Below are 21,352 nucleotides of genomic sequence, written 5' to 3' on the forward strand. Positions count from 1 at the left end.
AAACCAACTGTCAATAAATTACTTATTAATGTGATTCATTAAAACCATTGTAATCTCTGGTAGCTAAATCGGCTGTCCAAGAGCAGTGACCATTGACATATATAAAAGGCAGTGACTGACAGCGACAACCTACTATGATCGTGGAAATTATTAATTTGCAACCTATAGTCTAATTTGATTGGATGCTGCGTTCAGGGGGTGCGGTAGCTGGATTATGTCCTGCTCACTCATTGGTTCAGACACCTGTCACTCCGTGGAGCTCGAGTCCCCTCGTCTAAGGTAGTCTGAGTGGAGAAAGTAATGAAGATGGAAGGAGCTGATGTTGATGAAATATTGAGGAGATTAACGGAGTAGCGAAGTGATAGACGTTTACTCATCTTGTCGGAACAATAGAGGACAGCGATACTAGGAAATTGACAGATAGCATGCCCGTAAGTAAACAGTAACTTCTCCAGTTTACTTGGTGTCGCGCCTTAGCCGAGTTAGCTAGCTAACTAACTGTTAGCTAATCTGTAAGCAACCGAGGTGACAGCTCGAAGTCATTCACAAGCCGAGACAGAGTGTGTGACGGCAAAAAATATTAATTTACAGTATCTGCCTTATAGCTACTGTTTAAAAAATACTATATGTTTAGATACCATATGTTTATATTTTATTATATGGCTGGGAAAGCTAATGCTTACTATTGAGCGACTAGTGAGACAGAATGTCACGTTGTTTCAACGCAAGCTGTGTGACCAATTGTCATTGTGGCAAACTAACTTGTTAGCATTGAGCATAGTTACTACTTTAATTAGATTTAACTAGATAACATGAAATAAAACAGCAGTCAAGATGGGAAGGTCCCTTAATACAGTATGTTAAGCAAACGAGCTTTTCATTGCACCAATTTTGCTACTGTAGTAGACCACGTCACATTTGTCACATAAACAGACTTTGCACCTGCTGACTTCATCCTGTTTAGTAACAGCTGTAAGTGTGTTAGGTCTCTCAGGATCTTGTTAACATACTTACTCCGTGTGTGCGCAGATCAGTTTGGCAGGAGCACAGAAACCACTGGAGACTGTTATGTTGATGATAATGATAATGCGATGTTGGGATTTTTCTAATAGCCATCATGTGATGCATCTTTCCTCTGTACCACTCAGCCAGTTATTTTTTTTTAACCTTTATTTATCCAGGTAAGTCGATTGAGAACAATTTCTCATTTGCAACGACGACCTGTCACATTCACACAGTTACACATTCATACCTGGAAGCTGCCCAGTACGACGACAGTCTGATCTGCTGGCCACTGAGCAGCTCCACTGGAGAGGTTGGGGTTAAGGGCCTTGCTCAAGGGCACCTCAGTGGTGGTAATGAGGGAGGGACAAGCGCCGCTCTTTCACTTTCCCCACCCAGATTTTTATCCCGCCGGTCTCTTTAACCTTTAGGCCACCACTGCCCCACTTCCTGTACAGAGGCTTGCAAAAGTATTCATACTTTTCCACATTTTGTCACGTTACAACTAGGGCTGGGCGATATGGAGAAAATCAGATATAGATAGATATCTTGATATTCTTGACCAAATACCTCGATATCGATATTGCAGGGTTGACAATTGGTGCTTTAATAAAATATCTTCACACTTAGATTTTAGATAAATAATCACCAGTAATGTGGACATAATGTCTAAGTGGGGAAAAGGCAAATAATAGTACAGCTAGAACAGTCTGGTAAGTTCAGAAAAGTACATCACTTTACTGTAATGCAGCCTTTAAAACCAGTAAAAGACAACACTTATGTCATATCACAATATTACGATATTCAAAATCTAAGACCATATCTAGTCTCATATCAATATCGATATACTGCCCAGTCCTAGTTACAACCACAAATGTAAATGTAATTCATTGGGATTTTATGTGATAGACCAACACAAAGCGGCGCGTAATTGTAAAGTGGAAGGAAAATGATACATGGTTTTCAAATTTTTTTACAAATAAAAAACTGAAAAGTGTGGCTTTTTACACATGCGCATGCATGTGTAAAAAGTATACTTAGGCTTGTTAATGTGGGGCATTCATGGCTGCTAGTGTCCTATGTCTCTCTAAATGCTTTTTGACAGTGAAGCCCGGCAGGTCACGGAGCAAAAAGATCGCATGGGCTCTGTTGTCATCCAGCATCACAGCTAGTCACACATGCCTGCGGTTTCATGAAATATACTGGCAATGAAAAGCATTGCAATCCATTTGATTTAATTATGCACCCAATTCTATAACAAGCACAATATAGGTGAAATACAGACGTTGATTTTCCCCAGCAAAAGAATGTTTTTGTAAGCAGAGATACCAGTAAATGTTACCAGTGTTCACACACGCTTCACACACACTGGGTGAAGCAGCCTGAAGACTGTCCGAGTAGCCATCCTCCTCCTTTCTCCCACCACCACCACTGGATCGAGGGGGCATCCCAGGACAGAGCTGGCCTTCTTAACCAGTGGTATTTAAATGTGAAATCCGAGGGCTGAGAATTAATAGATTAGGAGAGAGTTATCCAACTGTTTGCAGGAAAGCTGAGATAAATGGAGACAAAAGCGATATAAAAGAGAGCGTTAAAATTTAAAAAATCAGTGATGTTAATCATAGGACTTTTTAGGCTCACTTGCAGCAGGAAGACAGGAAATTGAAGGGGCGAGATGAGGGACGAAGATGCATCACTGGCTTAGAGGCAGCGGAGAACAGAGCGTAGGCTGCTATAAGAGGATTCCTTCTTGTCAGATCTCTGTATCTGTCTCCCTCAGCAGCAAAAATCACACACACAAGCCACAGGCTGTTGTCATGTTTACTTAGCTACCGGCAGTGCTCTGCTATATATGTGTGTGTGTGTGCAAAAGATGAGAAAAAAAAAGAAAAACAGAACCCCCCCTTCCTTTAAACTATAAGCAACCTGCTATTGAAGAAGACCAGGGGGGAGAGCAAGGTGGGAGGTGATGATGCAACAAGGGTTAACCTCAGGCCAAGATATTCCAAGTAAAGAATATAGCAACAGAGAGCATGAAAAAGATGTGATGTGAACTGAAGAGAGATATCAAACCAAAATGCTACTATCCTAGGAGTGAATAAACGGTGTAAAGAGCCTTAGCACGGTCGGTGAACACGAGGCCATGTGAAGCTGTGAGCTCTGGGCATGTTAGAGGCTCTGCTCTTTATGCCCATGGTTATATAACCCTGCCACCACATTTTATTTTGACACTCCACAGCTCCCCAAAATAGTCCATTAACAGCTTTTGCTTTCATTTAAGTTAAATCAAGCTTGGAGCCACTGGTCCGGCTTGTCGACAGTTGACCTAGTTTGTAGATTTTGGGTGGAGTTGTGTTGGTACAGTTCCTGGTTCTGACATTGTTATGGTGATTGCAGTTAAACAGTTTATTGGTGGTTAGGGTGTGTCAGTACAAGAGTTAAGGATATCCTCAGCTGATGATAGTTCAGGTTCATTTCAGCTTAGTTGATCTACTTTACAACTCTTCATCTCTCTGTGGCTTTAACTCGTTGAGGGCTTAGTAACGTCGGTGTCATTGTCATTACTAGCCTAACCAGTATAGTTTATGTGGCTTGCGCCCTGCACGACAGGAAAAAGCAGCTCGGCAGCTCTGTCGCTCTCAAAACCACCCACTTTGTCTTTCTCTCTGCTTCCTTTTTTCCCTCCATTTAAGCCTTCAGTCGTATTGGCCTCTCACTTCCTGAAAAAAGAAGGTTCCTAAGCATATGTGTAATAGGAAATGAGGTAATGAGCAGGGAGGTGTGTGTGTGTGGGGGTTGCGGGCTGGCCCCGTTATTCATTCTCACTTGGAATCACTTCGGTTCTCCGCCAGCTTTCCCAGACAGGTTTGTTCTGACTTTACCACTGAGCCCTGGAACACACACTGTGGTTTTTGTATTAATCTATGTATGAAGTGTGTATGTTTTTTGTTGTTGTTGTTTATTTTACCTTGGGTGTTTTGCCATAACTCTGTCAGGTAGTGCTGGAGCTAACGACTAATTTCATAGTCGAATAATCTATACATTATTTAAACGAATAATCTACTATTCGGATTATGAATCGCACAATTACTTAATGGATCATATTTAGCTATCGGCTTTTAAATTTAGCCTGAGGTGGTTTAAGGCATGTGCTAACTAACCATAAAGAAAAATTCTATTAGAACTGGATTATAATTGAATATTTTAAATATAACTAGGCTAAATGTTTGTAGAGCACAGAACAGCAAAGCCACCTTATAAACTCATTAATATCTCACTGGAAATAAATAATAATCCTTTTCTGAGGTTTAGAAAGAATGAAGATTCAAAAGATGTATTTGTCCTCCCTCTGCTGAGGTCGATGACATCATTGATGTGCATAATAATTAGCCATGTGGATTTCCCGCTGAAAGAGAGAAGAGGGGCTGGTTCGTCTCAAACCCCCCACCCCCACCCCCCCTGCAGCGTGATGATCAGTACTACAGTTTTTAGCCCCGGGGCCAGTTTAATACCGGGTTTCAGTACCCATCCATAGATTTATTTATCCTTATTCGATGCATTTCAGGTGTTATTTTGGGATGTTTATCGCGCATGTAACCGTACAGCTCATAAAGTGAAGTAACATGGCTTTTAACATTAAGCTAACGTTAACTAGCTAGCTAACTACCTTACGAGTCGTCCTCCAGGGAGCCAACGCGCCTCGTTTTCAGATGCTCCAGCATAGCAGATGTGCTTCCATGCCAGGAAAGGTTTAGCTTTGCAAATGTTGCAGTTCACAACCTTTTTGTTAGCGTTAAGAGTGCAGTGCTCCCATACTTTTGATGTTTTTTTGTCGTGAAGGTGTAGCCATCGCATCACGACATCGCATGTGCGCTGTTCCCTCATGTAAGCTGTGTCCTGGGCAGCGGCTGCGGTCTGAGTCACTGCCCGATGACGTCACCAACTAATTGACTAGAAAAATTCATTGGCCATTTATTTGGTCATCATTTGTTGTCGACTACATCCATTAATCGCACCCTTACTGTCAGGACATGCAAGCAAGCTTACAACAACAATTAGGAATGTAAACTCAAAGGAGACCTGTTTTTTAACTTTTGTGTTACCTTCCAAACAGCACCTTCATTATTTGTTTAAACTTCTGAGCACTCCAGACCTTTATATTCTATAGAGACCTGTTTGTGTGTGTGTGTGTGTGTGTGTGTGTGTGTGTGTGTGTGTGTGTGTGTGTGTGTGTGTGTGTGTGTGTTTAGCTAGCTCACAGGAACCAGACGTTATTTAAACACACTTGCACGTACACACTTGTGCAATGCATGACACATTCGCACTCCTTGGCAAGTACTTGGCTCCATCAGAGCTTTGCATTGATGGAAAAACTCAGTAAGCTACAGCTAGGCTGCAAAACCCATTGGTTAGATCCATTTCTTGAGCCTGTTTAGATCAAGAGGTGTGTCTTCCGTTATCTCTGTGTGTGTTTTTCTCAAAGCCTGGAGGGGTGGGGGGATTGCCTGGGACAGCACAGATTGAAACCTAATGAAGTCCTTTTTTTTTATCCTACTGTCTTACACACTTTTGAGTTATCCATCCCTTGGGTTGTCATACAGTGCATTCCTTTTATCCCTATCTCTCTAGACATCTTTTTTTAATCTCTCCCTCTATTTAGTAAGCCATTGATCTCTGCTCTATTCATGTTCCTGCACTGCCTTTCTGTCCCTCGCCTGTATCTACTTCATCACTTCATTGGTTTGTTACTCAGCAGCCACTTATCCTTAACGCTGGTTTATTTATGTGTGTTTGTGCTGGCCAGTGTGGTTGAGCTGCACAGAAGAAGCTCGCCACCTGCTGAATCATTTGTAGTGTGCTCTCTCGCTATTAATTTCTGTTATGATTCTGTGAGTCCATAATGACTTAGAGATGGCTAACATTAGTTAGCCAGACTAAGACGGAAGACAACCCTCTGCCTAATAACATGATTACTCTCTATAGTGTCCTCTCAGGGCAATTGGTTTGTTATTTTCCTCCACCAGTTGCTTGTGCCTGCTGGCTTGTCTGCAGTGTAACAATCAAGCCTAGACATCTTCAAGACAGGGCATTCTGTGCTGTTTGTACTGCTGTATCTTAAACACAGTTTGGACACAGTTTCAGATTATCATCACCATTTTCAGTGGTGAGTCAAATGCATTGTAAGGGTGATGGATGGGCGTTGTTACGCTATTTTTGTTGTTGCTGCTGCTAGGGCTAAAAAAGAAAGGATTAGTTGTTTAAAGGTGCACTATAAGTTCCTGCACGGTCACTTCTGTTGACGTTCCAAGTAAATTCCAAACAAAACAGAGCAAGCTCGCCCCTCCCCCCATGTTTCCGTAACTGTCACTAACCCCCACCCCCTCCCCCAACCATCTTGTCGGTGATTGGCTAGAGTGGTTTGTTGTATTTTGGTGCACAGCCTGTGCCTCTAGTGTTTGATTGATTGATTTGAGACAAAAATGAAATTGCGCTGAAACCATGCAGGAACTCATAGTGCACCTTTTAAGGGCAAATTAATCTGCAACAATTTTGATAATCAGTTAATCGTTTAGGTTATTTTTTTATAACGCAATATCTTGGGCTTTAGGAAATTTTGATGGGTGTTGTTACTTTTTACTACTTTGTTACATTGGATAGACCAATTAAAATAATTAGCAGAGTGAAAATAATTTTAAGTTGCTGTCCTAGTTGCTAACTCTGGCTGGCACTAAAAATGTTTATAATATTAAGCATATTTGACCTTTACCTTGTAAAGATGACATGCCCCAGATGCCAGCATGGACAGAGTTGACCTTTTTAAAAGTGACTTTATAGGAAGAGAACCCTTCCTCTTACAAGACTGACTCATCCACATTCTAATCACAGCCTTAATTCAGTGAGCCTGTCATTAAAACGCTGGCTTTGGATATCGCTGTCATCCTTGTAGTCTTCACCAGCATGAAAGAATGGAACAGCAGACCACACAAAGAACTACTTTCTCTAAATGGAGGCTATTCTGCTTTATAATCCTTCCCCATTTCATGAGTCACTGGCTCCCCTCCCCCCCTGTCATTTCTGTCATTGGTACAGTCCATAAATAGACACCTGGCTGCCATGGAGGGACCAGGCACCAGAATAATACAACATAAAGCATTTGGATGTGTGAAAGACAGATAAGGGAGTAGGGAAGACAGGGAGAGAGAAATGATACATGTTGGTGGATGACTGGAGGGACAGAGGGAGTGTGTGTGTGTGTGTGTGTGTGTGTGTGTGTGTGTGTGTGTGTGTGTGTGTGTCATCCACTAAGTGAAGTGTTGGAAGAGTTTTAAAAGGTGGATTTATGCCACCTTCAGCTCAAATCTGAGCATTTTTCTGCATGACAAGTGTGCACACAGAAGGACTTTTCCTCCCTCTTTCTTGTTCTCAGACTCTGTTACCAGACATACCAAACATGGACTTTGTTTTTGCATTCAACAACCAATTTATCCTCGTGCTTGCATTTTTAGAGCACAGACACGACAGAGCACAGACACGCATAACCCGCAGTGAAAACAGAGTGCTAGTGGGAAACAGATAATCCATCAGAGATGCATAGAGACTGTGTCCTCCTCCCAAGCAGAAAGCACAAGAGTCACAGTGCATAGTTGGTTAAGGTGACCCAAGTACATGACCAGGACTGCAACTACTGATCATTCTCTCTCTTTGTTTGTGCTACAGCCACCCAAACAAATACTGTTCTGTGTTGTCATCGTCCCCACATTGTGGTCGATATTTTGAAATCCAGTTAAAACTTCCCATCTTCATTTTGTATTTCTGATCGATTTCTGTCTCTCTGTTTCTATTATCTGCTTTCTCCCTTTGTCTGATGTGACTGCAGCATAACAGTGTCGGACAGAAACCGGCAGATACTTGCTTTATTAAAACATACAGAGATTAAAAATGACATTGAGAGCAAACAAAACCCTGTCCAGATAATAAGCAAGAGAATGTAGGGTAACATTGGATGTTCAATAGAAAAAGCTACATACATACAAGTTGACTGCTTAGACGAGGAAAGAGAGAAGTTCAGATGCCGTAAGTGCTGTGATGGATAGCAAGGCATATTAAAAAAGGTCATTTATTTCAGTTTCACCATGACTCAATGTTAGCTAAAGCCTTTTCCGTATGTCTCGTTTAAAGACATGTACATGTGGAACTGTACAGCCTGTTTAACAAGCATCAAATTCTACTGTGCCACATTTTGTTTTTCTGATCAGTGCTTCAACAGTTAAGCCTGCCAGGCTTCCCTGTGTGGGTGATTTTTCGATTTGAGAGCCCCGAGTTGAGAATAGGTTGGGTCCTTGCTGCAGAGGTGTGTGTCTGGAGAGGAATGAGAGGGAAACGGGAGAGCGAGAGGGGAGGAGCCTTTATAGGTGTAATGGGGAGGTTGAACTGGGATCCAAAGCACTGGATGACGTTCTGTATCGGGCACAGCTAGAGTTGTTCTCTGAAGCCTTGTTGGTACGTGCAATCGTGTTTTCCTTCCTTCCTGACCTGTAGAGAGAAAGTGTGTGTGTGTGTTATATTTGCTGTGTGACAATAATTATGCAGTGTGTGTTTATACAGTATTTCTTTCTCTCGTAGGTAGAGGTGACTCCACTGCAGATGAGGGAACATGTTGGCTATGGACCAAGGAGTGGTGGAGGAATGGCTGTCAGAATTTAAGGTAGTGTGTGTGTGTGTGTGAAGTACATTCTTTGCTGCTGCTTATTATTGGCAACATTCCTTCCACACACATAAACACATTCTAAAGTGCATAGGTCCATGCACCTACTCAAACATGAGCACTCACCGATATGTTACTGCTTCCAAAGACAAGGCTCTGTGATAATAACGGAGCGGAAGGGAACTTCCTGTGTGAACATATGAGGACCTACGTGTCATCCTTTCTTAAAGGAGAATTCCGGTCGATTTCAACACGTAGCTCTGTTGTTTGTAAATTTGGAGTGCTGTCAGTAGCTTAATATGTATGTCTTTTCGGTGTTGTAGTTTCTAGACGGTCCCGAAGCACTCATCTTGCCGTCTCAACACCGGAACTAAACAGAGCTGAATTAGCACGACTTTCATACATTTCTTTCACATCTACTGAAGTCAGATTCGCTGTGTTCACTCGGAAGGAATCACTTTTAATGACATTTCGAACATGTTAAGAGGCTAAAAGCATGTTTAAAATGTGCCCTGTTTCAGTCTCCTGGGTGCAAACTGTAGCAGGAAGATAACACTGTGTAGGCAGCACCGATTGTTTTTGTTTTTCTCGCTACTGACCGCACTTCAAATTTACAAACAGAGCTACGTGTTGAAAGACTGGAATTGTCCTTTTAATGAAATTGACCTCTAAACGCAAGCATATTTATGTGACTGACAGCTTTTGTAGATGCTATCACTGCCTGCCTCTGCAAGCTTTAGACGCTGTCAAAATATCGTTCAGAAATTAAACAATGTATTGCAAATTTTGACACTACATCAACAAATGTTTGGCTATCCAGAACTCACTTCTCAACTTGTCATGCTGTGTTTTTATTTTTAGAGTATTAGTAAGCCAGTTAGTGTATCAAACTGCTGTTTGTGTATATGTGTATGTGTTTCAGACCCTCCCTGACAATGCTGTGTCCACTTATGCCGCCTCACTTAAAGACAAAGGTGCTCTGGTCCCCGCACTCTACAAGGTCATGCGAGAGAACTACAGCGATGTATGGACACACACTTTAATATTTGTATTCATGTAAACATTATCTTTTGTAAAAACCTGACCACACAACCTTTTACCAACACTTTGAGCATTGTGTCATGTTTCCAGTGCCACAATTTACCTGTAATTATTATTTTTTTACGCATCCTGATTATCTTATATTCTTATGTCTTATTGTTTTTTTGGTCTGCCTGACTGTCCAACACACTGTATTTCCCAAGTACTGCTGTGCGTCTTACCGACATTGATCAACCAAATGCAAAATGTGTTACAGTTACAGTGGCAGTTGCTGTCTGCTGTTTTTTGTAGACTGATGTCAGGATGTAACCATATGCCCATGTTTTGGGCTTTCCGTCATTCCCAGTTGCTGGAGCCAGTGTGTCACCAGTTGTTTGAGTTTTACCGAAGCGGTGAGCCCCAGCTGCAGCGTTTCACGCTACAGTTCCTGCCAGAGCTCCTGTGGAGCCTCCTGTCCGTCAGCGCAGCCAGAGACCCTCACACGTCCGGCTGCATCGAGGCCCTGCTGCTGGGCATTTACAACCTGGTAGGGGAGAGGATTGTGTGTGTGTGTGTGTGTGTGTGTGTGTGTGTGTGTGTGTGTGTGTGTGTGTGTGTATACCAAAAATAGTGACATATAACACATTGAACTAAATATGGCCCTGATACAGGCTCTATCTGAACTCCTTGAACATGTATTTACATAATTAAAACATGTTAATGTCAATGTCAAATGCTTTCAATAAATGAATTGAAGGAGAAAAAAAAATAAAAAGTCTATCATAATCACGATTAAACTTCGATTAATTGCACAGCCCTAGTGCGTGTTACATTTTTAACACCACCTCCTTATGTCACAACTGATATGTTTATTTATTGCCAATAGAGGAGAGCCACTCTTGTTAATAACAATTTTTCCAGTGCGATAAATGTAAGGTAAGAAAAAACCCTACGAAAAGGACCTTGATCCTTAGCAAGTGGGTGTAATCATGCAGTTCCAGAAGCAGGGGACTAAACTGCTCAACTATTTCTAGGATCTGCGTCATGTGTTTTGAAAGATTGCTTCATGCACTTTCTGCCTTGTTAGACAGCTATTATGCATGGAAAGTGGAAATATGGGTTAGAAAAAGAGGAACTGAAACACAGTGACTTCCCCAATACACCATATGGATGGGTTGCACCTTGCAAATGCCCTTAAGCTTCCCATAGAGAGATGCCAGCACTAGTAATTATTATGAAAGAGTGTTGGCTCTCGATGTTCTACCTATCAGCAAAGTGTCCCCTCACTTCCTCTCTGAGTAGCAGAATAGGTCAGCTGTCACTCAACACACTGGCTGTCTCCAATTAGTGTGTTTGACATTAACATGCACACAGGGGACATCAAACCCCCGAGGTTTGTGCGTGCATGCTCACACAGTATACACAAATAAGCAAACACACATACACTAGCAGACCGATTTGGGAAACCGAGACCCTGTGGTCCACACACAAACACCCACACACAACAGATGAGTGTGCTTGAAGAGATAAGCACACACTCTAGAGGTTTAAGGCACACACAGAAAAAAGCTTCTGTTTTTCTCCCCCACAGAAATGTTTTCTCATTGTCTTCCTGTCTTTCTCTTTCATAGGAAATAGTTGATAAAGATGGACAAAGTAAAATATTATCTTTTACCGTCCCTTCCCTCTCCAAACCCTCAGTGTACCATGAGGTGAGAAACACACACACAAATACACACAAATCGTTAAATTGGCTTTTGCAAAAATGTTCAGTTTAAAAACTTCATCTTCAACTCTCCAACTCCAGCCTTCAGCCATCGGCTCCATTGCCCTTACAGAAGGGGCACTAGCCAATCATGGGCTGAGCAGGGTGGTGTACAGCGGACCACACCTCCAGAGAGAGACCTTTACTGCACAGAACAAGTAAGAGGCTTGACGGGCGCCCATGTTCCAAAGTCCGCAGGGAGAGTGGTGATGTGTCAGTAGGGTACCAGGCTGCCAGTCTTCCTGCTTAGAATTGGCAGCAAACACCAGACAACAACCAGATAGAAACACACATTAAGGAGGTTGAACAGTCTGACAAAGAAGCACTGAGGAGATCAGTAGCCAAATCATTTTTCACTGATAAAAATCCAGTAATCTTTCAAACACTGCCTTCTTCCCCTTCTTCAATCTTAAATTATAAGCAGTCAAATTGTTGTTAGGTGTGTGAACTTAATGCACCAGTCTATGAATACTGGGCATGAGGTTATACATATCTGTTCAGATGCTGTTTTTGATGCAGTAAGATAAGTAGTAAAATAAGTTGGGACACACAATTCACCCAAATTTTTTGACTTTCAGCTGAACTTTTAAGTGAAATGTAGTCTGACAGTGTCATTAAATATGGTGGTTTCTGTGAATCCGGTCCTCAGACTAATGTAGTGAGAGTTTAGCTGCTGCCAGAGCCAATTATTTAATGCACTAGCTTCAGAGATGGCCCATGGCAGTTGTCTTTGCTTTGTTGCATTCAAAGTTGTTATATTGCTATTAGGGTTTCTTAAATTAATGTAATGAGGCCCAACTTCAGCCAAACTCTGAAGGTTGTCTGATTTGAAGGTCCACAACTTTTTTTAGTACTGTTTTCTTAATCTGTTTCAGACTGACTGGATAGATAATAGAGATATTAAAATAGAGGAGAATTTTGATGTAACAAAACAAGTCTGGCTGCTTCTTAAGATCGTGCAGAGATACTTTGACTACATATGTGAAAACAAGCATTTCGTGCTTTTGATGCCAGGTTTTGACAAGGAAGAAGAATGCACGATATCTCTGAAAGATTACAAAAGCAGAATTGCACTCCTAGCAGAACCAATCCTCTTTTTTTTTTTGGGTGGTATTTCTATCCACGGTATCGATGGAAGTGTAACTGCCTGTGAATTTCTGATCTGAAAATGTAGTTTTGTCATGTTGTAATGTAGACATGCTATTTTAAGGTAATGTTTGTGTTGTTGAGATTTGAGGTGCTGACCTTCCTGCTGCTGTGCTACAACGCTGCTCTCAGCTACATGACCTCCACCTCCCTCCAGTCCCTCTGCCAGCTCAGCTCTAGGTAACACACACACACACACACACACACACACACACACACACACACACACACACACAGGCGCTATTTTGCAAGCACTTGCTTATCTGATCCTCTTATAGACTTTGCTGCCAGAGAGACCCAAGATATTCGCTATTTGGCAATGGTAATCTGCCAATTATAGCTGAGCATTGCTCTAATAGGCACAGAGCTAGAGAGAAGTCATCAGCTTTGATTTCCCCTTGACAGTTTGCTGTGTGTCAGCTGTGTACACTATATAGCAGCTCCTCTTGCTTCAAATGCGCAGGTGTTGCCTCAGTTTTAGCTGAATCCTCTTTGTTGCAATTTGTATTGTCCCTGTTAAAAAAAATAATGAACTATTGACAGTTTATACTCAGAAAATATAAATTATATAAATATTTTTGAATCTTGTGGGTAATGTGGTAAGCCATTAATAAATAAATGTATTAATACTAAATACAATTATGTAGCATGCTTTGTGTTTGTGAATGTGTGTGCATGTTTATATCTAGCAATTATTGTTGGGTATATCAGCTTCACTGATACAAGCTCCCCTATTGTGTTTTCATTTGTTGTCGTCCAGGGTGTGTATATGCGGTTACCCACGGCAACAGATTCGGCGCTACAAAGGCATTAGCACACGGCTGACAGTCACGTCAGAGTTCCTGGTTCAGCTCATCACAGGGATACACTACGCCGTGTGAGTGTACACACATCCATGCACAAACAGCCAGAACCAACCGGAGCAGACTCACTGATCAGCTTTATCTTTTCACGTCTTCCATTTCTCAGTGTTTTCTTCAAATCTGCTCCATGTGCCTTATCTCTATGACAGTATTTGATTTGTTCTTATTATGTTTTAACGTACCTGTTTAAAATAGGTTGGACTGTGCCAATCATTAAGCCTGCTCACTTTGCATTTTGAGTATGGTTGATTACATCCATGTTTACAAGGTTGCAGTCTTCTTCCCTGTCTCCGCTGGTGCATTGCTGCATATCTTGTTAGTACCACCTGTTGATCAGTGGAATAGTAGGACTGTGTATCACCTGTGGGCGTGCATGTGCGTCCTCATGCACGAGTTAAATAAAACCAGGGACTTACTCAGAAAAACGATCCATTGTGCTACTAGATGTCTAAAATTCCACAGGGGACCCTTTCATCTGTATCTGAGACTCATGTGTTGTGTGTATTTACATGTTTATGTGGTTGTGTCTTTGTATAGGTGTAATGGGGAGGTTGAACTGGGATCCAAAGCACTGGATGACGTTCTGTATCGGGCACAGCTAGAGTTGTTCCCTGAAGCCTTGTTGGTACGTGTAATCGTGTTTTCCTTCCTTCCTGACCTGTAGAGAGAAAGTGTGTGTGTGTGAATATTATTTTTTGGGCATTTTAAGGCCTTTACTTGAGAGGACAGTTGAAGACATGAAAGGGAAGTGAGAGGGGGGAATGATATGCAGCAAAGGGCCGCAGGTCGGAGTCGAACCCGGGCACGCTGCATCGAGGAGTAAACCTCTGTATATGGGCGCCTGCTCTACCAACTGAGCTATCCGGGCGCCCAGAGCATGTGATTTAGACGCACATGCTTGCCTGTGGTTTTGATTCATGCACAGCACACTATGCTGTATTGTGTTGGCCTCTGTGTCAGAGACTGCAAGCAGAATGTAATCCCACTAGATTAGTTACATGCTTTCCACTCTGCTCCGTTAAACTATAATCCTTAAGGCCCAGGGAGTAGAGGATTGAACCTAAGCTACAGTATTACTACCCAAGTCAAGGTGCGCTCCTCCACAACAAACAAAACACACAACCTTTGGATTCACATGAATTAAAATGGTGTTGGGTTTCAAAATATGTTGTTGTTTTTTAAATTAAAAAAAACGTAGTGTGGAAGGGTTTACATCTCAGTGTTTTGTCCACGTTGTTTATTTGAGTGCTTACTTGTTGCAGTGGGACACACCAGGTGGCTGCTGTCTTGGTGATGTGTCCCTTATGAGACTGATGTGTTGCTGCCTCACAGACAAAAGACATGTTGTATAGTGATTATTATGCCATCTACCTCATGTTACGTATTTAACTGTTACATGATCATTAGTGCAAGTGCCACTTAAGAATTTCCAGTGAGAGCAGAGGTTGTTATAGAAAGACTTGTGGAACAGTGTTATATAGAATACAAAGCCGTTTTGTTTTTCTTATATCACTCACCACTCAGTCAGTTTAAGCTAAACTCTCAGGTTTATCCCTTTGCATTAATCTGGTAAAAAAAATGTTATTGATCAGATGTTGATCAGCAGCTGTTGGTTACATGATCTGAACTTCAGTCTTACTTAACCCTTGCCTCACTTTAAAAAAGTTCATCTGCTGTCATTAGAGGACAAAATGTCCCCCTGAGGTAATATAAAATTATATGTTAATATTTTAGAGTTAAATCTTTTAACCCACATCAGTCCTGATCATAACTACCAAATATGTATTTATTTCAGAATTTTAACCCATTAAATGTCACTTTTTGACATGATGCCATTATATTTAAAAAAAAAAAAAAAAAAAAAAACACACACAAAAAATGCCATGGGGAATTTCCAGTCGAATATCACAGTCTGGGATATGTCAATGATTAGCAACAACCTAGATTTTGATGCATTATTAATTTTTGTGCTGTATTAAAGTATAATCACTTGCCATGTGAAATGCCCATTATTGCTTTATTGTATTAGTCCTGTTACCTTTCAGGGTTTTTAACCTTCTAATTATTATTTCCCTTAAAAAGTTTTTACCTTTTTAATAGCCTATTACCCCATACACCCCTACCAAGACAAGTGGACCTGTAGTAGAATGGAGAGACAAAAGTAACAGAATTACCACAGGTAACATTGAATAAAACATGTTGGGCCAGTTGCTAAGCTGTCAGTGAGCCAGTCCAGTTCCTCACTGGCCGAGGGCCACTGGACAATCCTGTCAACCTCTGGCATCATCTGATGCAGCAGTGTTTTTGTGGATCTGTGCTTCTCCTCGCCCTCAGGTGGGTAATGCCATCAAGTCGTCACTGCACGGCGCTGCGCTGAAGAGCAACAACAAGGAGGGTGCACGGAGTATCCAGGTGGAGATCACACCCACCTCTTCCAGGATCTCCCGAAATGCTGTCACCTCCCTCTCTATCAGGGGACACCGCTGGAAGAGACACGGTAAGAGTCATACACAGGGGGGAAAAGCAATCGACACTGTCGGAGTTCAAGTCACTGAAACACAAGAAGCTCTCACACACATTTTTTTGTAATCCCATTTTTTACGGGGTAATAAAAAAATACAATTGTTCGGTTGTAGAACAAATCCACACCAAAGGAGAGAGCAAGAGGTTTAGATCTCTTCACTGTTCACTCACCCTCCCATTTTATGTCATACAGTCACTGTGTACATACGTGTTGTTGTAGTCTTCATCAGCCCCTGAGCTCGTAGAGCACCCTTCCTCACCTTGCTGCTGTAGCTAGTGCTGTGTCCCTCCCTCCTTTTTAGAATCTTCTCATTCAAACCCAGGACTTTGTGTCCAAACTGTAAGTTGTCCTGTGAACCCGAATTTGACAGATAGGAGAAAACAGGATACCAGAGAGTAGGTAGTGTATTTATAGTATAATACAGATGAGTTGCAGTGTGTACACTTTATTTGAATACATTGCGTTTTGTGTAGTTTCAGCTCTGTGCCAAAGAAAATGGATCGTATTAAATGGCCATAGAACAAATGAGACAATGTGGTTTAGAATTAAGAGAGAGCTGCTGTCTTTTCCGTACAGAGTACAGAAAAGGCAGGCAAATTACAGCCTTCAGTTAGTTTAATGAGCAGTTTTCATCTTGAGCCTAACACCCCTTTTTTAGCGTCATGGATCCTGCTCATTGGTGCCCATGTCAGGGCTGCTTGTTCATGCGTAAAGCTTTTGTTATGAGCAGATGATAGAGGAAAATACTATAAAATATGAATGAATGTGTAGGGGTGAGTGGGGACTCGGTGTGACATGCGATTCCTTTGAAATTACTTGTTCATATTCATCTCCATATTGCATGTACTTAGATGTGTACCATGTGTTATGTTCTGATCACTATGATTTTTATCTTTTTATTTTTCTGCCATTACATTGATTACCTCTGTTTGTCTTGTGTTACTGTGGTCGTGTGTGCCTGGCCTGTGCACAAGGCTGTCTTTTTGTTTTTCATGTATGTGTGCATGATACGTGTCTTTCTGTCCACCTGTGTCTGTTGTATTGTTACATATTGTCCTGCTACCCTCCATGCTCCCCCATCCACCAGAGTCCCAGGAGGTGAGTGTAGACAGTGAGGCAGCAGCGGGGGGCGTGGCCATTCCCGAGATCAGTGTGACAGGCGTGAGCGGCGAGCGAATGGCCAACGGAGACTCCCTGCGGCCGCGCCCTGATGGCCGTGCTCAGCCCGACTGCGACCCGTTGGGCGCCACCTCCGAGGTCAGCCTGGATCCTCGAGGTCACGACTCCGGCACGCGGGGTCAGGAGGTCAGGAGGCAGAAGTCTGTGAGGCGAATGGTGGAGAATGAGGGTTCTGGGTCAGCCTCCACAGGGAGGAGCCAGTACTAAGGTCCTGCCCCTCCTTCCCCATGCCCCACTCCTGGGGTAACCTAGGTAACCGTGTGTGGAGGCGTGGTCTGAAAAGCTGCATGATCACTTCCCATTTTACCTTTTGCTCTGGGCTCCACCATCCTCTCTTCGCATTGATTGCACTATTCCTCTCATCTGTCCATCCAACGTCATTTACTCTCTCCTTTGTGGCTAAAGCTTCCTCATCAAGATCTCCTGCTGAGATTCCTTCAAATTAAATTAATTATTTAAGATCTAACCGAATAACCGATCAATAACCTAATAAAAAATGTATAATAATGAATGTGCTTGGCTGAATCCCGCAATTAAGATAATGTGACATTTTATAATGAGCAAAATGAGTGGATCCTAGCAGCAGAACATCAGTTAAACCTAACATATAAAACTGTTTTAAAAGTAGTTTTATGAGCATTTGTCAGTAAATATGACCCACATACTGTATACTATAAAATTGCACTTGCAACTTTTCTGCTGGCTGTATTTTGTTAAATGAAAGTCACTCTAAAGCCTGAGGTTAGGTCACTGATAACAAAAAGGCCTGATAACCTTGAATCAACGCGCAGATATTATCTCTGTTAGCTGTGCAAATACCAGGAGATTGTGCTCCTACAATGACGTTTAGGAGTCTAACTCCTGGATTTTTGTTGAAGAGATCCTTTTGGGTCTCGTTCAGCACGCCTTGACACATTACTCCTGGGTTGGATCTGGGTATAGATTACTTTGTTCTGATTGATAGCTAGCAGCTGAGGAAAGATATGCAGGTCTTGAGTTATTTGAAGCGAAAGCTGCTCAAAATCCGGACTTAAATCTGATGACTCCTGACCTGTTTTGAACAGGCTAAATGTGATCATGAAAGCTTTTACCTGCCTATCTGTCTGATTACCAGCTTTTTTCAGGTGTTCTGTTCAAAGTGATAGCATCAGATTAAAAGTGTGTATCTGTGCATATGCGGGTGGTTGGCCACTCACACGGTTGTGGATGCATGCCTTAAAGAAATCAGGACAGATGTCTTAAGAGTTTGTGAAGATGCATGCATTTAGGGTTTACTGATTAGTGCCTTGCTGTTTGCCTTCCTGTACTCTCCCTTTGTGGTCTTTCCTAGGCTTGTGCTCTTAAACTCGTCTCCTGCTTTTGGGACAAAACAGGCTCTCCTCTGCCAATAAACCACTCACTGTTGTCTCACAGCGCTGCTGGTTAAACTAACCTGTGTGCTGGGCTGGAATACTGAACTTGCATTGTCTCATGTCAGGTGGCGAAATGTGCTTGTTAGCTGAGGGAACGGTGTGAAGGCGCCACCTGCTGGACAGTGATAGAGCTCCTCTGTCATGCAGCCCTACATATTTTACCCCACATGAAAAACAATACCCCACATGAAATACAATACATTATATATTGTTTGTAAACCATCTTAATATTAACAATTTTGATTGGATCAGATGGGCTGGGTGACAGATGAGATGGTTACTTTTTTCATCTACATGCTCCTGTTTTTCATTTCTGTGCTTGTTTTGTCTCCCTCTGACTTTCTGTCTCACAGACGCAGTGGATCTGGGTTCCCCGGATGAGCTGATGGATATTTCGGAGGTGGATGAAGGGGTGTGGCCAGGTGGGGTGGGGCTTGACACAACCCCACCCACCATCACTATTAGCAACAGCGTTACCACGTTGAACCTAGGGGCTAAGGCCATGAAGAAGTGTTGGCTGGGCGGGCGCACCAGCAAGGACAAGGAGGTGGGCCCTCTAACGACGGGCCGGGCCGCCAGCGAGAATGCAGAGCTGTCTGTCAAGCGACTGACGCTCACTTCCAGCCAATCAGTGCCCAAGGCAGGAGCTCTCACCAGCCTGACGCGCACCGCCAGCGCCGTCTTCTCCCGCTCATTTGAGCAGGTGGCCAGCGGCAACGCCCCTCCCTCCAGCAACCACACCGCTTCTGAAGTTGGCCGCTATTCATGCAGCCTGCAGGAGGATGGGCAGGGGTACTTAAGTCCGGTGCCAAACCACACGCAGCGTTCTCCCAGCTTCAGCGTGCACCTTGGCTCTGACCTTTGAACCCTTTATGACTCCGGGCTACATGAACCCTCGCCTCTGATCCTGTGACCCTGTACCTGTGACCTGGAACCTAAAGCCATGCCAACTTCAACGGATCACAAACTCATGAACAAACACTCCCCTCTCCTGCTGCTTTCCTCGTCACTCCATTTTAACGTCTTTGATTGATTCTCTGTGCTGTAAAGCATCCTGCTGCACTGCTCCTCTCCTGTGGGACTGATAGATGTGGCGTGTCAGGGATATCACTTCCAGCTTCACTGATGTTTAGTAGTGCAATGTTGCCGTGAAGTCGTGCCAGGACAAAACTGCACTCCGTCGCAGAGCTGCCTGTCTGTAAATGGGTGCACTTAAAACTTATTACAAAAAAAAAACTGTGGAAAAGTATTTTATTCGGCATTTGTTGCCCTGCATGGATTTTCCATACACCCATCCTGACCTTGCCCAGGTCTGTCAGAGGGCAGATATTGAGTCAGTGTGTGACCATGCCTGAGTGTGTGTAATGTATGTGTGTATGTACAATTGTTTTTAGAATAAAGGCTGCTGATTGATACAATGAACAAGGTATGATTCTCCAAGTTGAAACAAATGTTGGTACTATTTATAAAAAAAAAAAAAAAAAAATCCCTTCTCATAGCAATACAAATCTTTCCATTCAGTGTTTTCTATCTTTTGGGACAACTGCGCAAAACCTCCTTTCATTCCCACTTCTTTTGTCAACAGTTACAGCTGTGCTCCTTTTTTAAAGAAAATCAGCATTCTTTTGTAAAACATCAGAAAAAGTACCACTAACTAATCAACCAGTATGATAAAAATAAATTGGGTCTTTTTGTTTACAATCGCACAGTATTGTCGTCATTATGGAGCAGCAATATTGTGTCCTTCCCTCTTGCTCCCTCTTGCACCTTTCTGAATTGCTGTTTATTCGATGGCAAAAAGTAAATCTCCAACTTCTGACAAATGATGATTTTGATTTTGGGGACGATGGGTGTGTATGATTTGTTAAGTATTTGGATTTTGCACTTGAAAGAGCAAACAACTTGTGTTATCAACTTTGGTATTTTCTTATAATAAGCAAGAGAGGTTGACTTCTACCACACAGACATGAGATTACCTACTAGCACAGAGGTAAAATATTCTGATACCCCTGACTAAAGATGTTAAAGTTCGACCCAAACTGTAACTTAACCTATTCCTGTGTGTTCTGCAGTGGGAAGGTGTGCGAGGACAACAAGGCTTCTTTCCTCTTTTTTGATCCACCCACTATTCCAGCTGTTTGTAGTTGTTTGGTGATGTGTTTACTGTGTCCCTCCTGTTTACATCATCATCATCACCACCACCACGTCACACGACATGGTATTCTCTTGTACCAAAAAAGGAAATTAAACCACCCATCTGCTTCATTTGATGTCCTAAATCAAGTTGCCCCACCCTCAAGCAAAAAGTGTGTTCTGTTGTCTGTGTACTAGAGCTGTCAGTGTTCATAGCTTGGTGGGACAATAACAATCATCGTGTTTCTGTATGTGGGTTTACAGAATGTCAATGGGTAAGCTCTTGTTGTACATTATACTGTTGTACTAAAGTTGTTTTTTTGGCCTTTCTATGTCTGAAGATAAATTACTGCTACAACTTCTGGGAATAAAGTGTTTCTATATTTCACTTGTGTGCTCAGTTATATTTTTTTGTCTCGCAGCTAGACAGCTGTTTGACACTATCGCTTGAGAAAGATGTTTTATAGTATAGTTAAAAGAGATGAGTGAAAAACCCTTTCTGATATTAAGTTCTAAAATGAACACCAACATATTAAGTGAAAATATGTTCTAATGTTAAAGTATCAATGTCATAGAATGCTTCTCAGTTGTGTCAACAAAAAA

The 21,352-nt window shown here is 42.3% G+C and overlaps 1 protein-coding gene across 4 annotated transcripts; it reads left to right on the forward strand.

Moving 5' to 3' along the window:
- Positions 1-229: 229 nt before the first annotated feature.
- fam126a (family with sequence similarity 126 member A) lies at positions 230-21,137 on the forward strand. 4 transcript variants are annotated; one of them, XM_031323010.2, is made up of 12 exons: positions 230-431; positions 8,626-8,707; positions 9,630-9,731; positions 10,095-10,274; positions 11,359-11,439; positions 11,535-11,650; positions 12,723-12,818; positions 13,399-13,515; positions 14,039-14,126; positions 15,836-15,998; positions 17,113-17,456; positions 18,970-19,062. In XM_031323010.2, the coding sequence occupies exons 2-11, from the start codon at positions 8,657-8,659 to the stop codon at positions 17,409-17,411; spliced, it is 1,293 nt and encodes a 430-aa protein (XP_031178870.1). In that variant the 5' UTR covers positions 230-431; positions 8,626-8,656; the 3' UTR covers positions 17,412-17,456; positions 18,970-19,062. The 4 variants fall into 4 exon arrangements, with proteins under 4 accessions (XP_031178870.1, XP_035848822.1, XP_031178866.1 ...); XM_035992929.1 differs by having other exon boundaries at positions 17,113-17,330; XM_031323006.2 differs by lacking the exon at positions 17,113-17,456 and having other exon boundaries at positions 18,970-21,137.
- The last annotated feature ends 215 nt before the right edge of the window (positions 21,138-21,352 follow it).

The sequence above is a fragment of the Sander lucioperca genome, chromosome 16 (genome assembly GCF_008315115.2).
Source record: "Sander lucioperca isolate FBNREF2018 chromosome 16, SLUC_FBN_1.2, whole genome shotgun sequence".
Lineage (NCBI taxonomy): Eukaryota > Metazoa > Chordata > Actinopteri > Perciformes > Percidae > Sander > Sander lucioperca.